This window comes from Arachis hypogaea, chromosome 14, assembly GCF_003086295.3.
Source record: "Arachis hypogaea cultivar Tifrunner chromosome 14, arahy.Tifrunner.gnm2.J5K5, whole genome shotgun sequence".
Lineage (NCBI taxonomy): Eukaryota > Viridiplantae > Streptophyta > Magnoliopsida > Fabales > Fabaceae > Arachis > Arachis hypogaea.
The window spans coordinates 126,677,800-126,697,005 of NC_092049.1; the positions used below are offsets into that span (position 1 = coordinate 126,677,800).

A 19,206-nucleotide genomic window follows, 5' to 3' on the forward strand; every position below is an offset into this window, starting at 1 on the left:
GGTTAATGGACCCTTATTAAGAAGGTAAAAAAAATATTGGCGACTAAACAAAAAAAAATGTTACAGATAAAATAATTTAAGAATAAAAATAAACTATAAATAAAAGATTAATCAATTACTTATTCATTAGAGTGATTGCTTACTTTTTTGCTTATTTTTATTAGAACTTAGAAGACAAAATATGTGGAATGACGAAATTGGCAATTGCTTACTTAGATAGTATATTCCTTTTGAGATAAACATGTATAGTGTATCTGAAGGGATATTCTTGACAAATTTTGTCTTGAAGCTTTACTCTTACATTATTATTATCATAATGGAGAAATAAACATGTATAGTGTATATGTGTCTAAGTTTCTACTTGTAATTGATTATGTACTACTACTTTACGTTCTATCCGAAAATAGATCCTTTCAAATTTTTTTAACACTTGACAGAATATTGTGATTTTTCACTTTTGATTCTATAAATAAATAAGAGAAAGAAAGGGTAATAAATAATTAGATTAAACACTACATACCATCCAATTTTTTTTCAGTGAAGAGGATATATTGACGCTAAACAAATCGTTTGTTTGTTCCTTACGAACATGTCTATTTTAATAACCATAGGTCCAAAGCCCTTTTTCTTTATGAAATACCCTTAACATGTATCACTCATTACACTGTTGAAATTATCATATATTTTGTAATTCTCACTATTAGAAGTTAAAGTTATACCTCAATCTTTTTTAACTGAGGTGAGGGTAACTTGGACGAGAACTCCTCCATTGCTTTTCGCAGCAATTTAAGGGAGTTCCATTTGTTGTTACTCATAGGTTGCATTATTACAACAAAAAATGTAAAGCGTTTTATTGGCTTAAGCACTGCAAATGTAACTATGTAAGCCACTAGTATAACCAACAAAAAATGACAATAAGATAAAATAAAATAAAATTCTACCATGTTTATTTTAAAGGATCAACCGATCAGGTAAGTTCACTTTATTTCTAAATGACTGGTTTATAAACATGATTTGTGCTGCAGTAATGTCATGTATAAAGAAAACAGCTTTGTTGTCATGTATTGATATGCTTACCTACATTAAATTCCTATTAGGAACTTACAATTTGGACTTCTATATGATTGTGAAAATTCTCTCCCATCCATCTACCCCCCAAACTGATGGACCTCAATGTTGGTATGGAGTTAGAGTAGATGAGGAAACACTATGTTGTGGTGCACTTTGTAGGAAACGACCTTTTAGAACTAACCAATCTCGAAACTGAGTTCAACTGTCATCGCATTAAAACACGCATCTTCCCATTCTTTGGGAGTGAACAAATGTGTTTACTCTGGTTCAGCTGGAGTTTGTGGAATGGCCATTGTTGACAGTGACGGTCGTAGAAGAAGGTATAAACCAGGCCCCAAGAAAGGTATCAATGATATGGGAAGAAGCCAGGAACCTTTATCAAACCTGCAAATTAGATCAGCATTGAAACATATGCTAGATTATCCTCTACTGTTTGTTCATTTTTACCTATCATTGTAAAATTTTGGTACATTGTTGGACCAATGTATCTAGATACAAATTGTATTTTTCTTTGTATCCGATAATGTACCAGAAAAGTGACAATGGCAGAAAAACGAACGGATGGAGTACATAGAGAAGGATTAGGAGCTTAGTTAAATTTGAAGAACTTTAATATTAAGGAACATACCATTTTCTAGTAGTCATGTCATTGTAGACCCAAAATGGTGCAAATGTGGAAAGTAGGGTAAAATCAATGGACGTGATATGAATCTGCAACATTAATACCCAAATTAGCACCAAAAAGAGTTTTGGCAAATTCTATCCTATGAAGAATGAATAACTGTAAAAAAAATTATATAACATTGACATATTCTGAAAATGAAAGAATTCATATCCTTTACCTGTATTGAAGCTTAGACATAAATTTGGCCTAGTTACTAATTTCTAATAGACTAGAAATTGTTGATTGAAACTTTATAATCTAAATAATCAAATACAGCAATTACAGGAATACAAAACTGCATCATCATGGAAAAAAAATGGTAAAGGTGGTAAATGTAGACACAAAGGTAAAGAACTAGAAACTTTTGGACAACAAAAGTGGTATCACTATTATATATTGTATATATACCAAGAGTGGTAAACCCTGTTATTGTATTATTGTATAGATATTGTATACAGTATTGGAAGAAAACACCATGGCATTGCTAAAGCATACACAATAAATACAATGATAAGTTTTGTCAACTACATGAATCAGAGTATGAACTTACAAATTTGCTTTCTCTGAAGTACTGAAAAAATTCTGTCCATGTGTCTGCCCCGGCTAAACAAGCATATATTATTATGCATGCCCCTGCAGCAAGCGATATCTGACGTATTGTTGGGGTAAGTTTCATTACAAGAAAATGTAGAGACTAGTGAGAGTATGCTACATGCATATGGATTCCTCTGAATGAACAATCAATTTCTCTAGTATGTGATTTGCAGGTAATATGTTTACACAGTATCTTATCACACAATGGCATAACTCTAACTAAATTTCAGGTATCTCTGCCTGCAACAATTTTCAAGATGAAACTAAGATGAGTGCTTACCACTGCAGTTACTTTTGATTCAAGAAAGATCAATGGCCATGATTTAAGCTCAGTTTCTTCAACCGGAGGTGCTGGTGGATTCCAAAGTATGAAATAAGGAAGAAGCGCATATGCACCGCCAAAACATGAAAGTACAAGGAAGGGCCAAACAGGAACTTTGCTTTTTGAGCTGTAGAACATCATAGTTAACATTGCAAGGGCATGCAAAGTAATAACAGAGTTAACATTGCAATTAGAGTGCAATTAACATTAACAAACCATGTTAATTTTCTAGGGAACATCAGATTCAGAGTGAAATACCTCCTTCCTGTAGGAAGTAGCAGCATGCTATAGGCCAAGGGCCACAAACCCATTATGTACCACAATGATACAAGCACTTCATTCAATCTGAAACCATCATCTCCTTTCAAATTCAGAAGCTTTTGCAGGAAATACATGTCCCTTGACTGATACAGGGGGCGGGGGAAGAATTAATCCAAAAATTTAATACAAAACAAAAATATATGAAAATGGATGACATTAAGGAATAATAATTTAATTTCCATGTATTACTTCCAATCAGATCTTACAGATAAATTAAAAAAGGAAAAAAGAAAAACAGTTCATTTTCACACCAAATATCTCAAATGAAGTTACTTTTATCTATATAAAACACCTAATTAGATGTCAGTTTAAGAAACAATTTTACACAAAATTTACAGAATCAAGCTCTTTAACAGGACCCTGCTAACCCGGCCCGACCTAGCTGAAGTCCCATGAAGAGGGTTGATCCCTTAGCAAATGGTTTTTCTGTTCCCTGGATTCATTGATTAAGGAACCAAGATATTTATCACCTTACCAATCCCACATTGGTGCATATAATCAAGCTCTAGTAATAATTACTATGCATATAAAATGTTAGTATTCTCTTATTCAATCAAATCCAATCTTTTACCCAAACCATTCAAGTAGCAAGCATGAACACAACTACTTTTACAAATGTAGCAAAACATGACTGAATATCTGATTATAGTTTCTACATATTAGCCGCTTTATAACGGAACAGTATCTTAGGAACAAAATGCTACTACATTTTTTACTCTATCAAAAGAAATAGAATATACATACAGTTATTTTGTTTAAAGAAAAGGCATATAAACATGGTAGATAAGAATTACCGGGGTTTGATTTGGTGTGAGAAAGAAAACATAGTAGATAAGTCCAGCCCACAAGAAGAAGAGCAAAATTGAGCTGGTCCAGTCCCTTCCACCATTTCCGTTCCCGTTCCCATTCCCATTCCCATTCTTGCTCCCACCAACTACACTCTCTTCCTTTGACTCCTCTTGTTGGTTCTTGAGAGAAGAACTATGACAAATTTGGAGGAAACGACAGCGTTTCAAATGAATTGCTGACTTAGAGGCACTAAGAACTAATCTGTGTGGTGAAAGTGAAGCTACTTTAAGTTGAGTAAAATGAAGTGAGGTTCTGGAGCTTTTGTGATTGTTGAGAGGAAGATGTGTCGAAGTTGAAGAGTTGCAGGAGATGAGAGTGGCGTTCGCCATTGCCATATTTGCCAGGAGCGGGTAATACTATAACCCCAAGGATAAGGATGCCTGCCCACTAAGCAATTGCAAATACCAAAATGCTGTCGCTTTCTTTTCTTCTCACCACCTTGTTTTTTGAGAGAATAGAATATACTCTCAGACTACTAAAAATATTATCGAGTTCATCGTATTAACTATTGGAAGTAAGTGTTTAGACAATTATTTAAATGATAAATTAAAACAAAAAAGAATGCATAAATGCACCGTGTGACTCCCAGCCGAGAGTAATCTGCACATCAATGGAAGTTGAGGGGAGCACAGTGCAGTTTTTGTTCTTTTGAAAAAGTTTTTGTAAAACATACTTTAAAAGGATAAAATAAGGGCAATTCACACCTTTAAAATAATTGGAGCTTCAATTTATATAAATACAAAGTTCTCAAACCATTTATATTTTGGTCCTAATTTTAATTTATGTAAACCGTGATATTTCATCAAAAATTTTGTGTGAACACTGAAAAACATAAATCTCAAAAATTTAATTTATCCAAAAAAATATTCAATACATATTACTAAAAGTACATTCATTTATAATTCGAATGTAAACTTACAAAATTAAAAACTTTTTATTAAAATATAAAAAATTTAAATTTTTAATATATTTATTTATATTTATTAAATAAAAATATTTAAAATTTTTTACTGATAATAAATTTAGACACATGCTAGTAGCTAAATCCAAATAAAAAACATCTTTTTCAAAAGAATAAAAATTATAATATTTAAAAAAATATATTTTTTATTTTTTCTAATACTTTCGCTCAAAAAAAAATTAATAACGATTTAAGAGTTTTAACTTTTAACAAGAAAAAATGAAAAATCCCATCGTTTTGCCCGGAAAGTTATGCGAGTATGGAACAACTCACCATTGGCCAGTATGAAACCCAGGGACCAAACGCTGCAACCATGGGAATAGTGGGTTCAGTTGATGGAAGAAGCAAAGAGAAGAGGTGATTCAAGAGCTCGATTAAGTCAAGTGGATTACCATAGCCATCGAAAATGAAGACGAAAGAACACTTTCCCTTTTATCTGAAGACCTTATCTCTTAAGCATGCTATTGTCATTTTTTTGGGAGCTCCCCTATTTTATGTTTATTGCATTTGCACCCCGTTTGTGGGAATTGTAATCGAATTCCTTTTATTGCAATAAAATTACTATCATTAATTAGGAGGTGATAAAGTTGGGACCACGTGATTTTTTTAACGATAACCCAAACTATAATCACAGCAGTACATGGGCACTATAGATGGTTCCAGTGGATAAGGTTCTTCTTCTCTGAGCTTCAGGGATCATGTACAGCACCACTCTCATCCCTGCTTCTAGTTCTGGTCTTGCTTTCGCCTCACCGATTCAGAGAACCCACCGAAAGCAGCACCACCATGTTCGTTGGCATTGCTCGTCGCTTTCTGCTGCAAGCGGCACCGCTACTCAAGTCTCAACCGTTCCATGGGGCTGCGATAGTGATTCCTTGGAGAACGCATCGGCGTTGCAGAAGTGGCTGTCAGAGTCAGGGCTTCCACCGCAGAAGATGAGCATACAGAGAGTTGAGGTCGGAGAGAGGGGCCTAGTTGCCTCAAAGAATATAAGGAAAGGAGAGAAGCTCCTCTTCGTCCCTCCCACGCTCGTTATCACCGAAGATTCCGTAAGACTTTCCACTTCCCTCTCTTTTTGCAAGAAACTCATATCAATGTAGGCAATGGAACTAAATTAATTCAATTTATGATAATTCTATTTTGATTGGCAGGAGTGGACCTGCCCCGAAGCTGGTGCAATTTTGAAAAAGAATTCGGTGCCGGATTGGCCATTGCTTGCAACTTATCTCATAAGTGAAGCCAGCTTCATGAAATCTTCAAGATGGAGTAACTATATATCAGCCCTACCTCGCCAGCCTTATTCACTTCTTTACTGGTAAATTAATTAATTGTTCTGATTATGAAATCTTTCAAACAATTAAGGTCATAAAAAGTAATTAATATTTAAGGCATTAAGAAGTATGTATGAGAATTTTTTGTAATCTGTGGTAGGAGTAATTAGAACTATGCAATCTCTTGAGAGCTTGTTTAAGAAGGATACGGAAAAACAAATGATAATGGCTGAAGAATTAAAATTAGGGATTGAAATGTTGTGTCATCATTGTTTGTAGACCTAGGGTTCTAAGACTTCCATAAGCTTTTTGGATAGTTATATAAGGTTAGTATAGCAACTGTTAGTAAGTAGAGCAATTAGTTAGTCAGTGTAACTACTGGCAGTTATAAAAGTAAGCTGAGCTGGCATCTGGTAGTTAGTTGTTTGGTTAAGTTAACTCATGAAGACAGTTTATCTATAGTTAATTAGCTGTTAGTTAGTTGTGGTTGCTGTAGGCAAGTATAAGCACTAATGCTTGACTGATGCAATTTGAGATACCTCATTCTAACGCAGAGTTCATTTTGATTTTTTAAACTCGCTAGTAACACTAAACCTGAACTCAAATCCATCTTCATCACTGGAGGATTTGACATGGTGCCGTGAGTTGACATATAAGATTGCCACTCTTAACTTATTCGAAATCCCCATTTCTAATTTTTAAGATTATCCAGGAATCAAATAATTAGTAGGCATTAGGCAATCAATTAGTTGTTGTTGTTGTTGTTCTTATATTGTTCCATCTCTTTACTGTCATAATTTTGGCATCAAGCAAAGGATAAATTAAATGGACTTTTCATCTTATTTCCACAAATAATAAAGGGGTCTATTCTGCTCTCTAATTGATCTTACCGTAGTTCATTGGTGTTATTTCAGGTCACAAGCAGAACTAGATCGCTATTTGGAAGCTTCACAAATTAGGGAGAGAGCAGTTGACAGGATTAATAATGTCATTGGAACGTATGAATCAATTGTTTGTACCTTATATTTCTTCACAATTTTGTTGTCTGTTCATTTCTCTTGGTATATAGCCTCAATCTATTGTGCTTTATTGATTATATAATCTTTTTATCCTTATAACTTGTGTACTTCCCATCTCTTCCAGATACAATGATTTGAGGCTCAGAATATTTTCCAAACACCCCGATTTGTTCCCTGAAGAGGTGAGTATCATTCATTGGAAGAAATCAGACTTCTGAAGAAAAACTGGATGTTGCAATAAATATGTCTAGGTTTTTTGGATGATCCAGAGTAGCAAATTTTCGTCCAGTAGTTACTTGTTAGTAATTTCTAAATTTGGTCCTTCCTGTTTGTGTAGGTGACCATTGGTTTCATTATAAAGCACTGGTTTTGAAAATTCCCAATTAATATTGTTTTTCATTTTCTTTATTTTAAGTGATATGGTAGTGCATTTGAAGCATTTTGGTTTTGTTTGAGCAAGTGAATTTTATCTGAATCTTTCATTTTGTTTCAATTGCAGTTGTTCAACATTGAGTCCTTCAAATGGTCATTTGGCATTCTCTTTTCTCGTTTGGTAAGTCAATGTCATATACAAAATATAACTATAGATAATTCTCTCCTTCTTCAGCCTAAATAAAGTACAGCAATTGTGTGAATGCATAATAGAGCTGTTTCTTGAAGAGAATGAAGTCCAAAACTAAACACCTATTATAATTTTTTGTCTCGTTTAAGACAAACAGTTGATTTTATGAAAACGTCATTTGAGATTTTTCTACCTTGCAGGTTCGGTTACCCTCAATGGACGGAAGGGTTGCCTTGGTTCCTTGGGCAGATATGTTGAATCATAGTTGTGAAGTATGTCCGGTCTATTCCAAAGAAATTTCCTTATTATGATTTTGCCCATGAAATTTTCTAACTCCAATTTCTTTTCACTGGTTTAGGTGGATACCTTTTTGGATTATGATAATTTATCAAAGGGAATTGTCTTTACTACAGATCGGCCGTATCAACCAGGTGAGCAGGTAAACATAGATTGAAAGATTGGAATTTGTTATCTAGGATAAAGTTAGCACAAAGCAAACAAGTTCCAAACAAAATGATAAGCTATTAATTGATTAAAGCTTTATTTGATCATGATATTTTTCACCAGTATGGCATCATCGGAGTAGTTTAAGCGTTAAGTCCAAAGATTAGATTTGACTGCTTGTATCATACTACCTAGGTGTTCATTTCATATGGAAAAAAATCAAATGGGGAGCTTCTATTATCGTATGGGTTTGTTCCAAGGGAAGGCGCCAATCCTTGTGATTCAGTTGAGTTGTCAGTGTCACTCAAGAAATCTGATAAATCCTACAAGGAGAAATTAGAACTCTTGAAGAAGTATGGATTATCAGGGTGAGTACCTAGAACTCCAAAATTTTACCACCATTCGTATATGGTTGAAGTTCCTTCTTTTTGCTTCGATAAAGATATTTCAAAAATAGTTCTAGTTTGATCCGTAGTTATTTGACATTTTCTAATTTACATAATAGCTTTTCCTAGGACAAAGTGACATGTCCAAAATATCCATTTTTGAACTGTGGAACACTAATGAAAAATAACTAAATGTACTACAATTTTTTTTATGCAAATTCGTTATTTTTTAGAGTTTTATTTATTTACTGATATAGCTTCTTTTTTCATAATGGCCATAACCTTTTGTTTCTTACTCTCTCTTGATGACTTTATATTATCTGATATGCCTTTAAGATATCATTCTGAATGAATACTTTTAACTAAAATTGGTACTAATTTATTTTGTTCCAATTTTTTGGTCAGATCTCAATGTTTTCCAATACAGATTACTGGTTGGCCATTGGAGTTAATGGCTTATGCTTATTTAGCTGTTAGTCCTTCAAGCATGAGAGCGCAATTTGAAGAGGTATGAACTAAACTCACTTTTGTGAATTATTTTTGTAAAACTCAACTAGTGATTCTTTTGACAGATGGCTGCGGCAGCATCGAATAAAACTACCATCAAGAAAGATTCAAGATATCCTGAAATAGAGGAGCAAGCATTGCAGTTCATACTTGACAGTTGTGAATCCAGTATATCGAAATACAACAATTTCTTACAGGCAGAAAACCTTTTGATGCCTTCATCTCTTACTTTTAGAATGGTCATAGCTTTTAAGAACGTTGTGTTTTAACAGTTGTCAGCTTCTAAAAGTTAATACTAGCTATTCCTCTTTTGCCTGCATGCTAATGGCAATTATCATGGATGAATGAAGTGAATGTATGTGTTTCTTGCAGGCAAGTGGATCTCTGGATTTAGATGTAACTTCTCCGAAACAACTCAACCGTAGACTTTTTCTGAAACAGCTCGCGGTGGACTTGTGTACAAGTGAGCGAAGGATATTATTTCGTACTCAATATGTAAGTTCATCCAATTACACACATTAGCCAGTATCTTAATTTTCACTCCCACTATTTAAATGGTTATAAATTGGATTGGACCACTGTAAAGGGACACAGCCATGAAAGTTGGGAATTGGAGGGGCGGGATCAAGGGTATACATAATATACACATTACACAATATATAAACAAATATCAATACTAATAAGAGTGAATCATCAAACTAACTTAGGTAACTCTTCTGTTTAACGAAGTGTTAAGAACTCGAATATTGCCTTATGTATGCAGCCATTAAAACTCTTAGAACTCTCCAGTTGATGTTGTTTGCCTTTCAATGATATTATTGTAGATACTGAGAAGAAGACTGAGGGATATGAGGGCTGGTGAATTAAGAGCTTTAAAAATCTTTGATGGGCTCCGAAATCTTTTCCAATGAGACCATTCATACATGGTAGTCCATATAACTTTTGTCCCGGTTTTACCCTCCTTGTTTTAAAAGCATGGATCTCACCTTTTAATATTATGAAAAATTTGCTGAGGTCATACATGGTGAGTTTCTTTGTATAATGTAAGTCAAAATTTTTACACTAAAATTAGCTATCAATATATTTGTGTGTAAATATATGTGTTGTTCAATTTATTTTCAATGTGTATTTATATTCCAACATGTATTTTATTTCATATTAATAGTTGATTTTGAGGCAATTGAAAACTTTGGCAAAAATGAGAATGTCTACCACTCTTATTCTCTTTCTTACAGTGATAATATTACGACATCGTAAGTTTTTTAAAATAAATTGTATCTCAAGATTTAATTTTTGTTATCAATTTAAAAATTAATTCTTGTAATAAATATTAAAGTTTTTAGCAAATGAGAGAAATAACAGGATATAAGAGTCGTGTTTTACTTCAACACCTCCTGGATAGTGAATACTTTATGGGTTAGCATTTTTTTTTTTGTTAGAAGTGCTTCCTAGATAGTTAGAATTACCAAAAAAAAAAAAAATAGGTGGCACCGAGCTAAAAGGATGGTATTTGAATAAATAGTCTGAAAAGAAGGGTTTTTTTGGTCAGAAATTAATTTGTAAATGGATTTAAAAATGTTGAAATGCTGAAAAATGAATGAATGGTGTGTTATGCACAAATGTGGAGAAGTCACCAAAAAAAATGCACAAATGTGGAGTTGGTAGTGTTAAAAGCTATAAAATGTAACCTGTGTTTTGTGTGGAGCGAAGATTAAGAAAATGTTGCATCCTGCAAAAGGCAACCTGCGATTGGCAGGGCAGAGCAACCAATTTTCAAAACGTGCCAAGGTGTCCCCTGCATGCAAACAGGAGCAGTTGTTGACCAGTCTTGGGTAAGGCAAAACGCAGGCTGCATTTGTCAGCCGTGCAGGGCAAATCGCAGGTTGCGATTGACAGCCTCCCTAGCTGCATGCCCGACGCGTGTAATGGAGGGAGCTTATAAAACCAAAACGCAAGTTCTGCAAGGGTGAAAAACTTAGTGAAGAAGAGTGAAAAACGAGAGTGAGAAAACAAGAATGACAAAAGGTTACTGAAGGAGGAAGAGTGAAAAAAAACAAGTGTGGGAGAAGAAAAAGTACACTATGAAGGGTTAGAGTTTGAGAGAGGAAGAAAAAATGGTTCGTGATTTTATCAAACTGGAAGAAAAAATGGTTAGAGTTTGTTCTATTTATTTTCTTAGCTTGATTCTATTTTGCTACTCTTCTTGCTCCACTCGCTGTGTTGAGCTCTTCGTTAAAAAAAAAAATTATTGTTAGCTATTATTATTATGCTTAAATCTCCGAAAAAAAATTTGTTATCATAGTTAGTATAATAAAATAATGTTTAGGATAATAATAAGTTATTATTATTTTTTAATAATAAATGAATAATACTGTTTAATAAATAAATGTTTATTATTTTTAATAATTTATTAATATTTTTCTAATAATAAACGATACTGTTTAATAATAGAATACCATTTAGGATAATAATAATAAATTGTTATTATTTTTTAATAATACGTAAATCATGTTTAATAATTTTTTATTATTTTTTGAATACTGTTTAATAAATAAGTAAATTATTTTTAATAATAATAAATAAATAAATACTGCTGTTAATATTTTTTGAATAATAATAAATAAATACTTTTTAATATTGCTGTTATTATTTATTGAATAAATTATTAACTGATATTATTTAAAATTTAAATAATTATCATTTTTCTTTTTACAAGCTATCAGGCCGCCAGATATCTTTAATGAGGTAGCTGCAGCGTTACTGGTATTTACTGGGTTTCAACACGTTTCACGAGTAGGCGAAATGAGAGGTCATTTTGCACTGCTGAGTGCATTGTGGAACAGTGGAGGCCAGAAACTCACACGTTCCACCTTCCAGTTGGGGAAGTGACGGTGACGCTGGAAGACATTACATATATACGTGGCCTCCCAGTTAATGGGGAGCCCGTCACGGGTAGAACAGACAGCAGTCATAAATTTCTGGTAGAGAACTGCATTGTTTGTTTTGGTCGGGAACCAAGTCCACAGGATCATGTCTTGGGTAAGGTGAATCTTGCATGGTTCGGCGGTGCAGAGACACTGAACTGTGTGACACGCAAGAGTCCATTGAGCGGTATGTTTGGGCTCACATTTTCTCTATTTGTTGTTGTGCTCCACGAAGTCGCCCGCTAATGTCATTCGAGTGCATAGAGTGGCACCCGACAGACCGGGTTAGACGATAGTTTGGGATGCAACAGCTTCCACCAGGCCTGGCATTCGACTTTGGCCATGATCATTGCAAGCGATTGACAGGAGCACAGAACCATGACTGGGGAGAGATTTATAGTCAATGGGTTAACAGGTGGAGATTTGACCGCTATAACACATTGCAGTTAGGCGAGGAGATTATTAACTTTCATCCTCTCCCAGTGTACTACGTGTGGTACACACAGTAGTATGGGGTTCACCTACGACTATCAGATAGAGTTGCAGGTGAAAAGGTTGGCACGAATGAACCACAGGAGCAACAAAAAGAACCAGCTGGACTTCAGCAGCAAGTCCCCCTTCATGAGCAGCAGTTTCAGGTATTATTATTATTATTATTATTATTATTAATTTTTACCGTTTTAAATTATTATTTATTATTGTTTAGGTTTATCTATTATCATTAATTACTATTGTTAGCTAGGTTCCGGCATATGAGCATCACTATCAGGTCCCGGCATATGAGCACCAATATCAGATGCCGACATATGAGCAGCAGTTTCAGGATCCGACATATGCCCAGTAGTTTCAAGATCTGGCATATGCCCAGCAGCAGGCACCGGCCTACGGCCAACAGCAACAGCAGTGGCCAGCATATGAGCAGCAGACACCGTACATACTGGAACGACAGCCCCCTCAGGCACTTAAGCCCTACATACCACAGCTGGTAATTCCAGCCGATGGTTAGTTTAGTCCATTGGGTGGATCTGACACCCTCAGCTTGTCTCAGGTCCTGAGAGATATAGATTATCTATTTTTGACGCCACCGCAGGAAGGGCCTACTCCATCTCAGCAGTCTGGTGGTCGTCACACCACATCAGGTCATGCTAGTGACTTCAACTTTGATCGATTGACGGGTCATGTAGATCCTCCCGGTCCTTCCGCACCACCGCGTACCCAGTTGTTTGATTTGAATGAGTACCCGCAGCATGAAGAGGGAGATTTGGGATATGACTTGCAGCACTGGTATGATCTTGGAGGAGCGAGTGCTACGGGGATGAGTGGTTCCAATTTGTGTGACACTGGTGGTGCGAGCATGCCAGATTTCAGTGGTCCTGACGTTGGCAGTGGTCTGGATGCCGGTGTGTCTCAGTGTCATCCGTATAACTTATGGACACAGACTGCGCCTCCGGACAAATACACCCCATCCTTGTATTCGAAGAAGGCGCCGAGAAAGTAGTCTGTTGTAGTTGATCTTGTATTCAGTGTTGTATTCAGAGTTGTATTCAGTGTTGTATCTTATATTTAGATGATTCTGTTTAGTATTATTATTATCATATATTTAGCTTTGTTCTCGTATAACTCTGTTCGAGATTATCATATTACACTTTTGTAACGAAATATTTATGTATTAAAAAGTTACATAACGAGGTTACATAAAAAGTTACATATAATTGTGAAGTAGGTCATAACAAAGTTACATTGAAAAGCTTAACCACTAATGACCTCTAGCAGAGCTTGGACCTGCGCGTTGAGGACATCGGCTGCGGCTATGTCCCTCGCGTCCACATATAGTACTCCGGCGAGGACCACGCATAGCCCGCGAATCCATCTCATTCAAGTAGCGGGTTGACTTCGGTCTTCCTTTTGTCGCGCGCCTCAATGTTCAGTTGGCGATCACATTCGCTCCTTCATATCTATCCCACGTAGATGGGTTACCCATCGGAACAAACTCGCCTCTGTATACCTTGCAAATTTCAGACATCTTGTACACGTCGTGCACATATACTTGCCAATCAAGACGCTGGTTAGCGCAACATGCAAGAGCGTGGCGACATGGGAGTCGCTCGACCTGGAAATGGCCACAGTCGCAGTGTCGTTGCGCAAGGTTAACAGCGTAAACAGAACCATCTTGCATTTCCCGAACCTCAAACATCTCATTGCGCCTGTCGAACCGGTTGACCACAATGTTTCTTGCACGTCAAAAGCTTTCTTCAACTCTTTTCGTTGCAAATTCTGAATACGTGAATCCGTTGTGGACACGCTCATGAGCCTTGGCGCTCTTCCGAGTAAACAATTCATTCAGCCGATAGAAAGTAGACCTAACAATGGCAGTCACAGGAAGGTTGCGTGCACCCTTCATGATAGAATTTATGCACTCTACTAAGTTTGTCGTCATATGTCCCAATGATGACCCCTATCGAATGCCAACACCCATCTCTCAACACCGATGTCATCGCACCATTGAGTATATACCTCACCCCGCTCTTTAAGTCTCTGGTAGTTTTTGTTGTACTCCTGTTCCGTCCTAGAATAGCCTGTTGAACAATTCATTTAATCGTAAGCAGATATCACAAAATTACTATGAATAGGACCATAACAGCTAAATGAAATACCTATGTTAACCACTAGTTTATGCAAATACGGAGCCTTGAACCTCCTTAAGAAGTTGGACTCGATGTGCTTGATGCAGTACATGTGCCACGCTCTTGGTGGTGACCATGCACCATTACTGTGAGCTACTGCAGCATCGATAGAGGTATGGCGGTTAGAAATAATGCCCACACCATTAATGGTAACAACATATTTCCGTAAATTGGTCAAGAAAAACTCCCATGCGTCTGTTGTCTCACCCTCGACTATGGCAAATGCAATGGGGACAATGTTTTGGTTCCCATCTTGTGCAACCGCAACCAGAAGTGCACATTTATATTCACCGTACAGGTGCGTGCCATCAACCTGCACTAGTGACTTGCAGTGTCTAAATGCTACAATACATGGATAGAAGCTCCAAAAAATGCGGTGCAGTACTCTTACACCTTGAACCTCCTCACTCTCACGGTAAAAGGGAAGCGTTTTAATTTGCACATGAGACCTTGGCATCTTCACAGTCATTGCTTTCAACCATACTGGCAGAGTCTGGTAAGAAACTTCCCAATCACCGAAAACTTTTGCGACAGATTTCTGCTTTGCCAACCAAGCCTTGCGGTAACTTACAGTGTAGTTGAACCTGGATGGAATTTCTGCAATAATAGACTTCACCTTTATCGACGGGTCTACTTCGACTAACGACCTAATAGCCTCTGCAATTATGTGTGAGTCCAACTTGGCATGATCTTGCGAAATCGTGTTCATGGTGTACGTGTGTTTGCCATTGTATCTTCTGATCTCCCAACAAGCTTTCTTTTGAATCAAGCTAGCCCGGATAAGCCAATCACAACCTGCACCATAACCCTTGCATTTCACATAGAATATCTGCAGCTCAGACTCATACACAGTGTAATCAACTCTTCTAGAGATAGTGTAGCTTTTGATTGCAGATATCACCGATTCTCTCAGACCAAATTCCATTCCGACACTAAACTCACCATCTTCTGCCGCAGCATTGCCTTCACCTACGACATGTTCGCCACCATCAGTAAGACAAGGCAAATAAAATAAACATTGTAGGTAACTTGAATTAATAATCACAACATACCCATATTCGCATACTCAGAAAATTCCGGGGCATGCATGACTTCGAGATCTAGAGTCCGCATAAAAGACGGAATACCAAACGGGTGCTGGCTTACAATCGCATCCGCTTCATTTTGCACCGCCGGATTGCCTGCCAAGTCTCCGTTATCATTTTCATCATCGACTTCATAGTTGGATTCAAACTCCTCTTCACTGTCATTATTATCTTCCTCCCAATCTATATCCCCAAGATTATCAACATTGACCTCCTCGCCAACCGCACCCAACCCCGACTACTGTTCGAACTCAACGTATAGCTCTATCATCGGCACGTGAAATCGGGTTTGTTGATAAATACATAACATCTGTTGCATACTGGCATCGTCAGTGATGGGCATTCTTTGAAACTGTATCAGCCCACTAAATACTTGTACAGGATTCCTATATAAAATGTTACTCACCCTTTTCAAAATATGGCTTTGAATGTTATTACTAAGCCCATTTTGCAACTCTACAAAATTCATAGTACATGGAATAGCAAATGACAACAGACATTCACAAACAAAAATCACTCCTTCATGTGTGTTTGGTATAGCCTCACCGTTATAATACATTCGCAAATTTACAATATTTTCCATAACTTCAACCTCACTTAATCCAACTTTTTTGACACACCTAACTGCCAAAAAACCTAAGAACTACGACATATGTGCAAGAAAGAAGAATAGAATGAGTAGAAGTGGAGTGAGGCAAGTTGAACGAGTCTTGCTTCGTATTTATAGCAGGACTCTTGATTAAAATATTTTTTTTAAACAAAACGCAACCTGCTTTTTAGTTTTCCCAAAAAAAATCTGACAGTTTTCCAAAAAAAAAAAAAACTGCTCACCACTAAACGCAGGCTACGTTTGGCTAAAACGAAATAAAAAAAAATTGAAAACCTTACAAAAAACAAAACACAAGCTACGCTTGTTTAGTTTCTTAAACAAAAAAAAATGAAGACAAAAGTAAAACGTAAGTTACGTTTTACTGCTAACACCATAGTAGTAAAAATTTTGTCCATATGTCTATTTTATTGCGCAACACCAACTTTTTTTTCATAACAAAAAAATCAGCCTCTTTTTATAATAAGTCTTAAAAATTGTGACATATTAATTAAAAAGGCAAAAGAGAAAGAGAGAATGGAGAAGAGATAACTTCTTAGTTTTAGAAAAAATTAGTTTATTTAAATTATAAGGAGATAGAGTGAAATATGTCATATTTTAATTTTTAAATTAATAATATATAATAGATTCTAATTATAATTGCAATTGTAATAAAATAATATTATATGATATATTTTAATTATTAAATTAATAATTAATAATTATATATAGGGATAAGTATGATTTTAGTCCCCAACGTAGGGGCTGAAAATTTATTTCGTCCCTCGGCTTTTTTTCGCTTCAAAATGGTCCCCAAAGTTTCAGTTTGTTTTAAAATCGTCCTTTTTACCAATTATATTTTTTTATTACCAAATTACCCTTTATTAAAAAAATTATAAAATAAAATAAATATAAAATAAATAAAAAAAAAGAAAAAAAAGAAAGAAATGGGGATACAGAAGCGGGGTGGGAGAGGGGGGGCGAGAAAGAAAGAAAGGGGGGGGAGGGGGGCCGAGAAAGGTGTTGGGGGGAGGGTGGAGGGGGGAGAGAAGAGGGACGCCATGTCGCCGCACCGCCGCCGCACCGCCGATCCCACCGCCGCACCGCCGACCCTTCTTCTTCTTCTTCTTCTTCTTCTTCTTCTTCTTCCCGCCGCCCACTGACCACACCGCCGACCCCACCGCCACTTCTTCTTCTTCTTCTTCTTCTTCTTCTTCCCCACCGCCGCACCGCCGCCCGCTGTCCGCCTCTTCTTCTTCTTCTTCTTCTTCTTCCCGCCGACACCACCGCCGAGCCGTTGTCCGCCGCCCGCCGCTTCTTCTGGGTTCTTGATGATGATGATGATTTTCTTATTCTGAGTATTATTGTTGTTTGATTTTTTTGGATTTTCTGAATTCTGGGTTTTGATGAGGATGATGATGATGATGTTGATTTTTTTATGTTTTGGTTTTTCTGATTTTCTGATGTTGATTTTTCTGGATTTTCTGATGTTTTGGTGTGATGGATGCTGGTGATGGAGTGGCAGTGGATGGGGGGGTGGTGGTGGTGGTGGTGGTTGTTCTGATTCTGAGTTCTGATGATGATGATGATGGTGGTGGTGGTGGTGGTGGTGGTGGTGGTGGTTCTGATTCTGAGTTTTGATGATGGTGGTGGTGGTAGGTGGTGGGTGGTGCTGGTGCTGGTGCTTTGCATAATTTTGGGGAAGAAGAGAGAATTTTGGGGAAGAAGGGATAGGGGCATTTTGGTCCGAAGGACGGTTTTAAAACAAACTGAAACTTTGGGGACCATTTTGGAGCAAAAAAAAGTCGAGGGACGAAAAAAATTTTCAGCCCCGACGTTAGGGACCAAAATCATACTTATCCCTTATATATAAGAAAAATAGAGTTAGTAAAAGATGAAGAGACATTAAAAAAGGGAGAACAGAATGAGAGATCTTTTTAACTTTAAAGGAAAAGATTTCAATTCAATTACAGCAAGAGAGTGTTATGTGGCATATAATAAGTGGATAAGGGAAAGAGAACTTCTAGGCTGCATTTGTTTATGAGAACATGCTAAGACAAGATACTGAAAACAAGATATAAATGATAGAAATATAAACAAGACATAAAGGATAGAAATATAAAATTTTGTGTTGTATTTTGTTTGGTGATAATCTAAAACTAATGATGAAAATCTAATTTATTCTTATTTTTTTCATTTAAAAAATTTGAGAGGAAAAATATAATAATAAAAAATATAATTATGAAAAATTAACAAGAATAATGAAAAAAAATGAAAAATAGGTTGTGTCCCTTGTTAGTGTTTCCGTGTCCTTCCTGTCAGAATGGATATAAAATATACTAATTCAATGTCTCTAAACACATTGTCTCTATCCATGTCTCTTCTGTCAGACACGATTTTGTGTCTTTGTGTCCCTGTCTCTGTAAACAAACGCAGCCCTAGATCTTAGTTTTGGAAGAAAATATTTTAATGGGATAGAGTATTATGTGACATATTTTAATTGTCAAATTAATACTCTTTCCGTTATAAAATAAGTGTTACTTTTATTTTTTGGGATCATTGAAAAATTAATGTATTTGGATAAACCCTTTATTTGGATACATTAACTTTTCAATGAACTCAAAAGTTAAAGCAACACTTAGGGCCCGTTTGGATAGGTTTATAAGTTATTTTTTTTAACTTTTAACTTATGAAAAGATATAATATTAATGTTTGGTACAATTTTTAAAACTAAATTGTAGCTTTCTAAAAAGTTATTTTAGTGCTTATGCAGAAGTTAAAAAAAAATGACTTCTCTCAAATAAAATTTTTTTTATCACTCTTCTCTTAAAATAAACACTTTTAGAACTAAAAATCTAAATACAAAATCACTTATCTATAAATTACTTTTAATATAAGTATTTATTATTTAAGTTTTTTTTTTTTCGAAAGCAACTTAATTAAGTTGTTTATCTAA

The 19,206-nt window shown here is 35.8% G+C and overlaps 2 protein-coding genes and 1 long non-coding RNA gene across 5 annotated transcripts; 2 read left to right on the top strand and 1 right to left on the bottom strand.

Moving 5' to 3' along the window:
• Positions 1–945: 945 nt before the first annotated feature.
• On the bottom strand, positions 946–5,311 carry LOC112744056 (uncharacterized). 3 transcript variants are annotated; one of them, XM_025793526.3, is made up of 8 exons: positions 5,175–5,311; positions 5,056–5,087; positions 3,767–4,259; positions 2,910–3,055; positions 2,610–2,778; positions 2,286–2,384; positions 1,700–1,782; positions 946–1,455 (listed from the first exon to the last, which is right to left on the bottom strand). In XM_025793526.3, the coding sequence occupies exons 3-8, from the start codon at positions 4,154–4,156 to the stop codon at positions 1,329–1,331; spliced, it is 1,014 nt and encodes a 337-aa protein (XP_025649311.1). In that variant the 5' UTR covers positions 4,157–4,259; positions 5,056–5,087; positions 5,175–5,311; the 3' UTR covers positions 946–1,328. The 3 variants fall into 3 exon arrangements, with proteins under 3 accessions (XP_025649311.1, XP_025649312.1, XP_025649310.1); XM_025793527.3 differs by having other exon boundaries at positions 3,767–4,296; XM_025793525.3 differs by having other exon boundaries at positions 5,056–5,298.
• Positions 5,312–5,318: 7 nt separating this feature from the next.
• Positions 5,319–10,170, top strand: LOC112744055 (ribulose-1,5 bisphosphate carboxylase/oxygenase large subunit N-methyltransferase, chloroplastic). The gene is made up of 12 exons (XM_025793524.2): positions 5,319–5,831; positions 5,934–6,097; positions 6,968–7,051; positions 7,197–7,254; positions 7,572–7,625; positions 7,835–7,906; positions 7,993–8,073; positions 8,274–8,446; positions 8,870–8,972; positions 9,037–9,168; positions 9,344–9,466; positions 9,796–10,170. The coding sequence occupies exons 1-12, from the start codon at positions 5,481–5,483 to the stop codon at positions 9,880–9,882; spliced, it is 1,482 nt and encodes a 493-aa protein (XP_025649309.1). The 5' UTR covers positions 5,319–5,480; the 3' UTR covers positions 9,883–10,170.
• A 1,517-nt stretch (positions 10,171–11,687) lies between these two features.
• On the top strand, positions 11,688–13,595 carry LOC140178351 (uncharacterized). Its single transcript, XR_011871258.1, has 2 exons — positions 11,688–12,533; positions 12,638–13,595. It is a non-coding gene; the product is annotated as an uncharacterized lncRNA (long non-coding RNA).
• Positions 13,596–19,206: the final 5,611 nt, after the last annotated feature.

Bases quoted from the DNA above. Each gene is read 5' to 3' on its own strand.
- LOC112744056 (XM_025793526.3), bottom strand. From the start codon at position 4,156: ATGGCAATGGCGAACGCCACTCTCATCTCCTGCAACTCTTCAACTTCG. The intron at 3,056-3,766 runs GTAATTCTTATC...CCCCTGTATCAG, and splicing joins TCACACCAAATCAAACCCCG to TCAAGGGACATGTATTTCCT. The intron at 2,385-2,609 runs GTAAGCACTCAT...ACAATACGTCAG, and splicing joins AATCAAAAGTAACTGCAGTG to ATATCGCTTGCTGCAGGGGC.
- LOC112744055 (XM_025793524.2), top strand. From the start codon at position 5,481: ATGTACAGCACCACTCTCATCCCTGCTTCTAGTTCTGGTCTTGCTTTC. The intron at 7,907-7,992 runs GTATGTCCGGTC...TCACTGGTTTAG, and splicing joins TGTTGAATCATAGTTGTGAA to GTGGATACCTTTTTGGATTA. The intron at 9,169-9,343 runs GCAGAAAACCTT...TGTTTCTTGCAG, and splicing joins AATACAACAATTTCTTACAG to GCAAGTGGATCTCTGGATTT.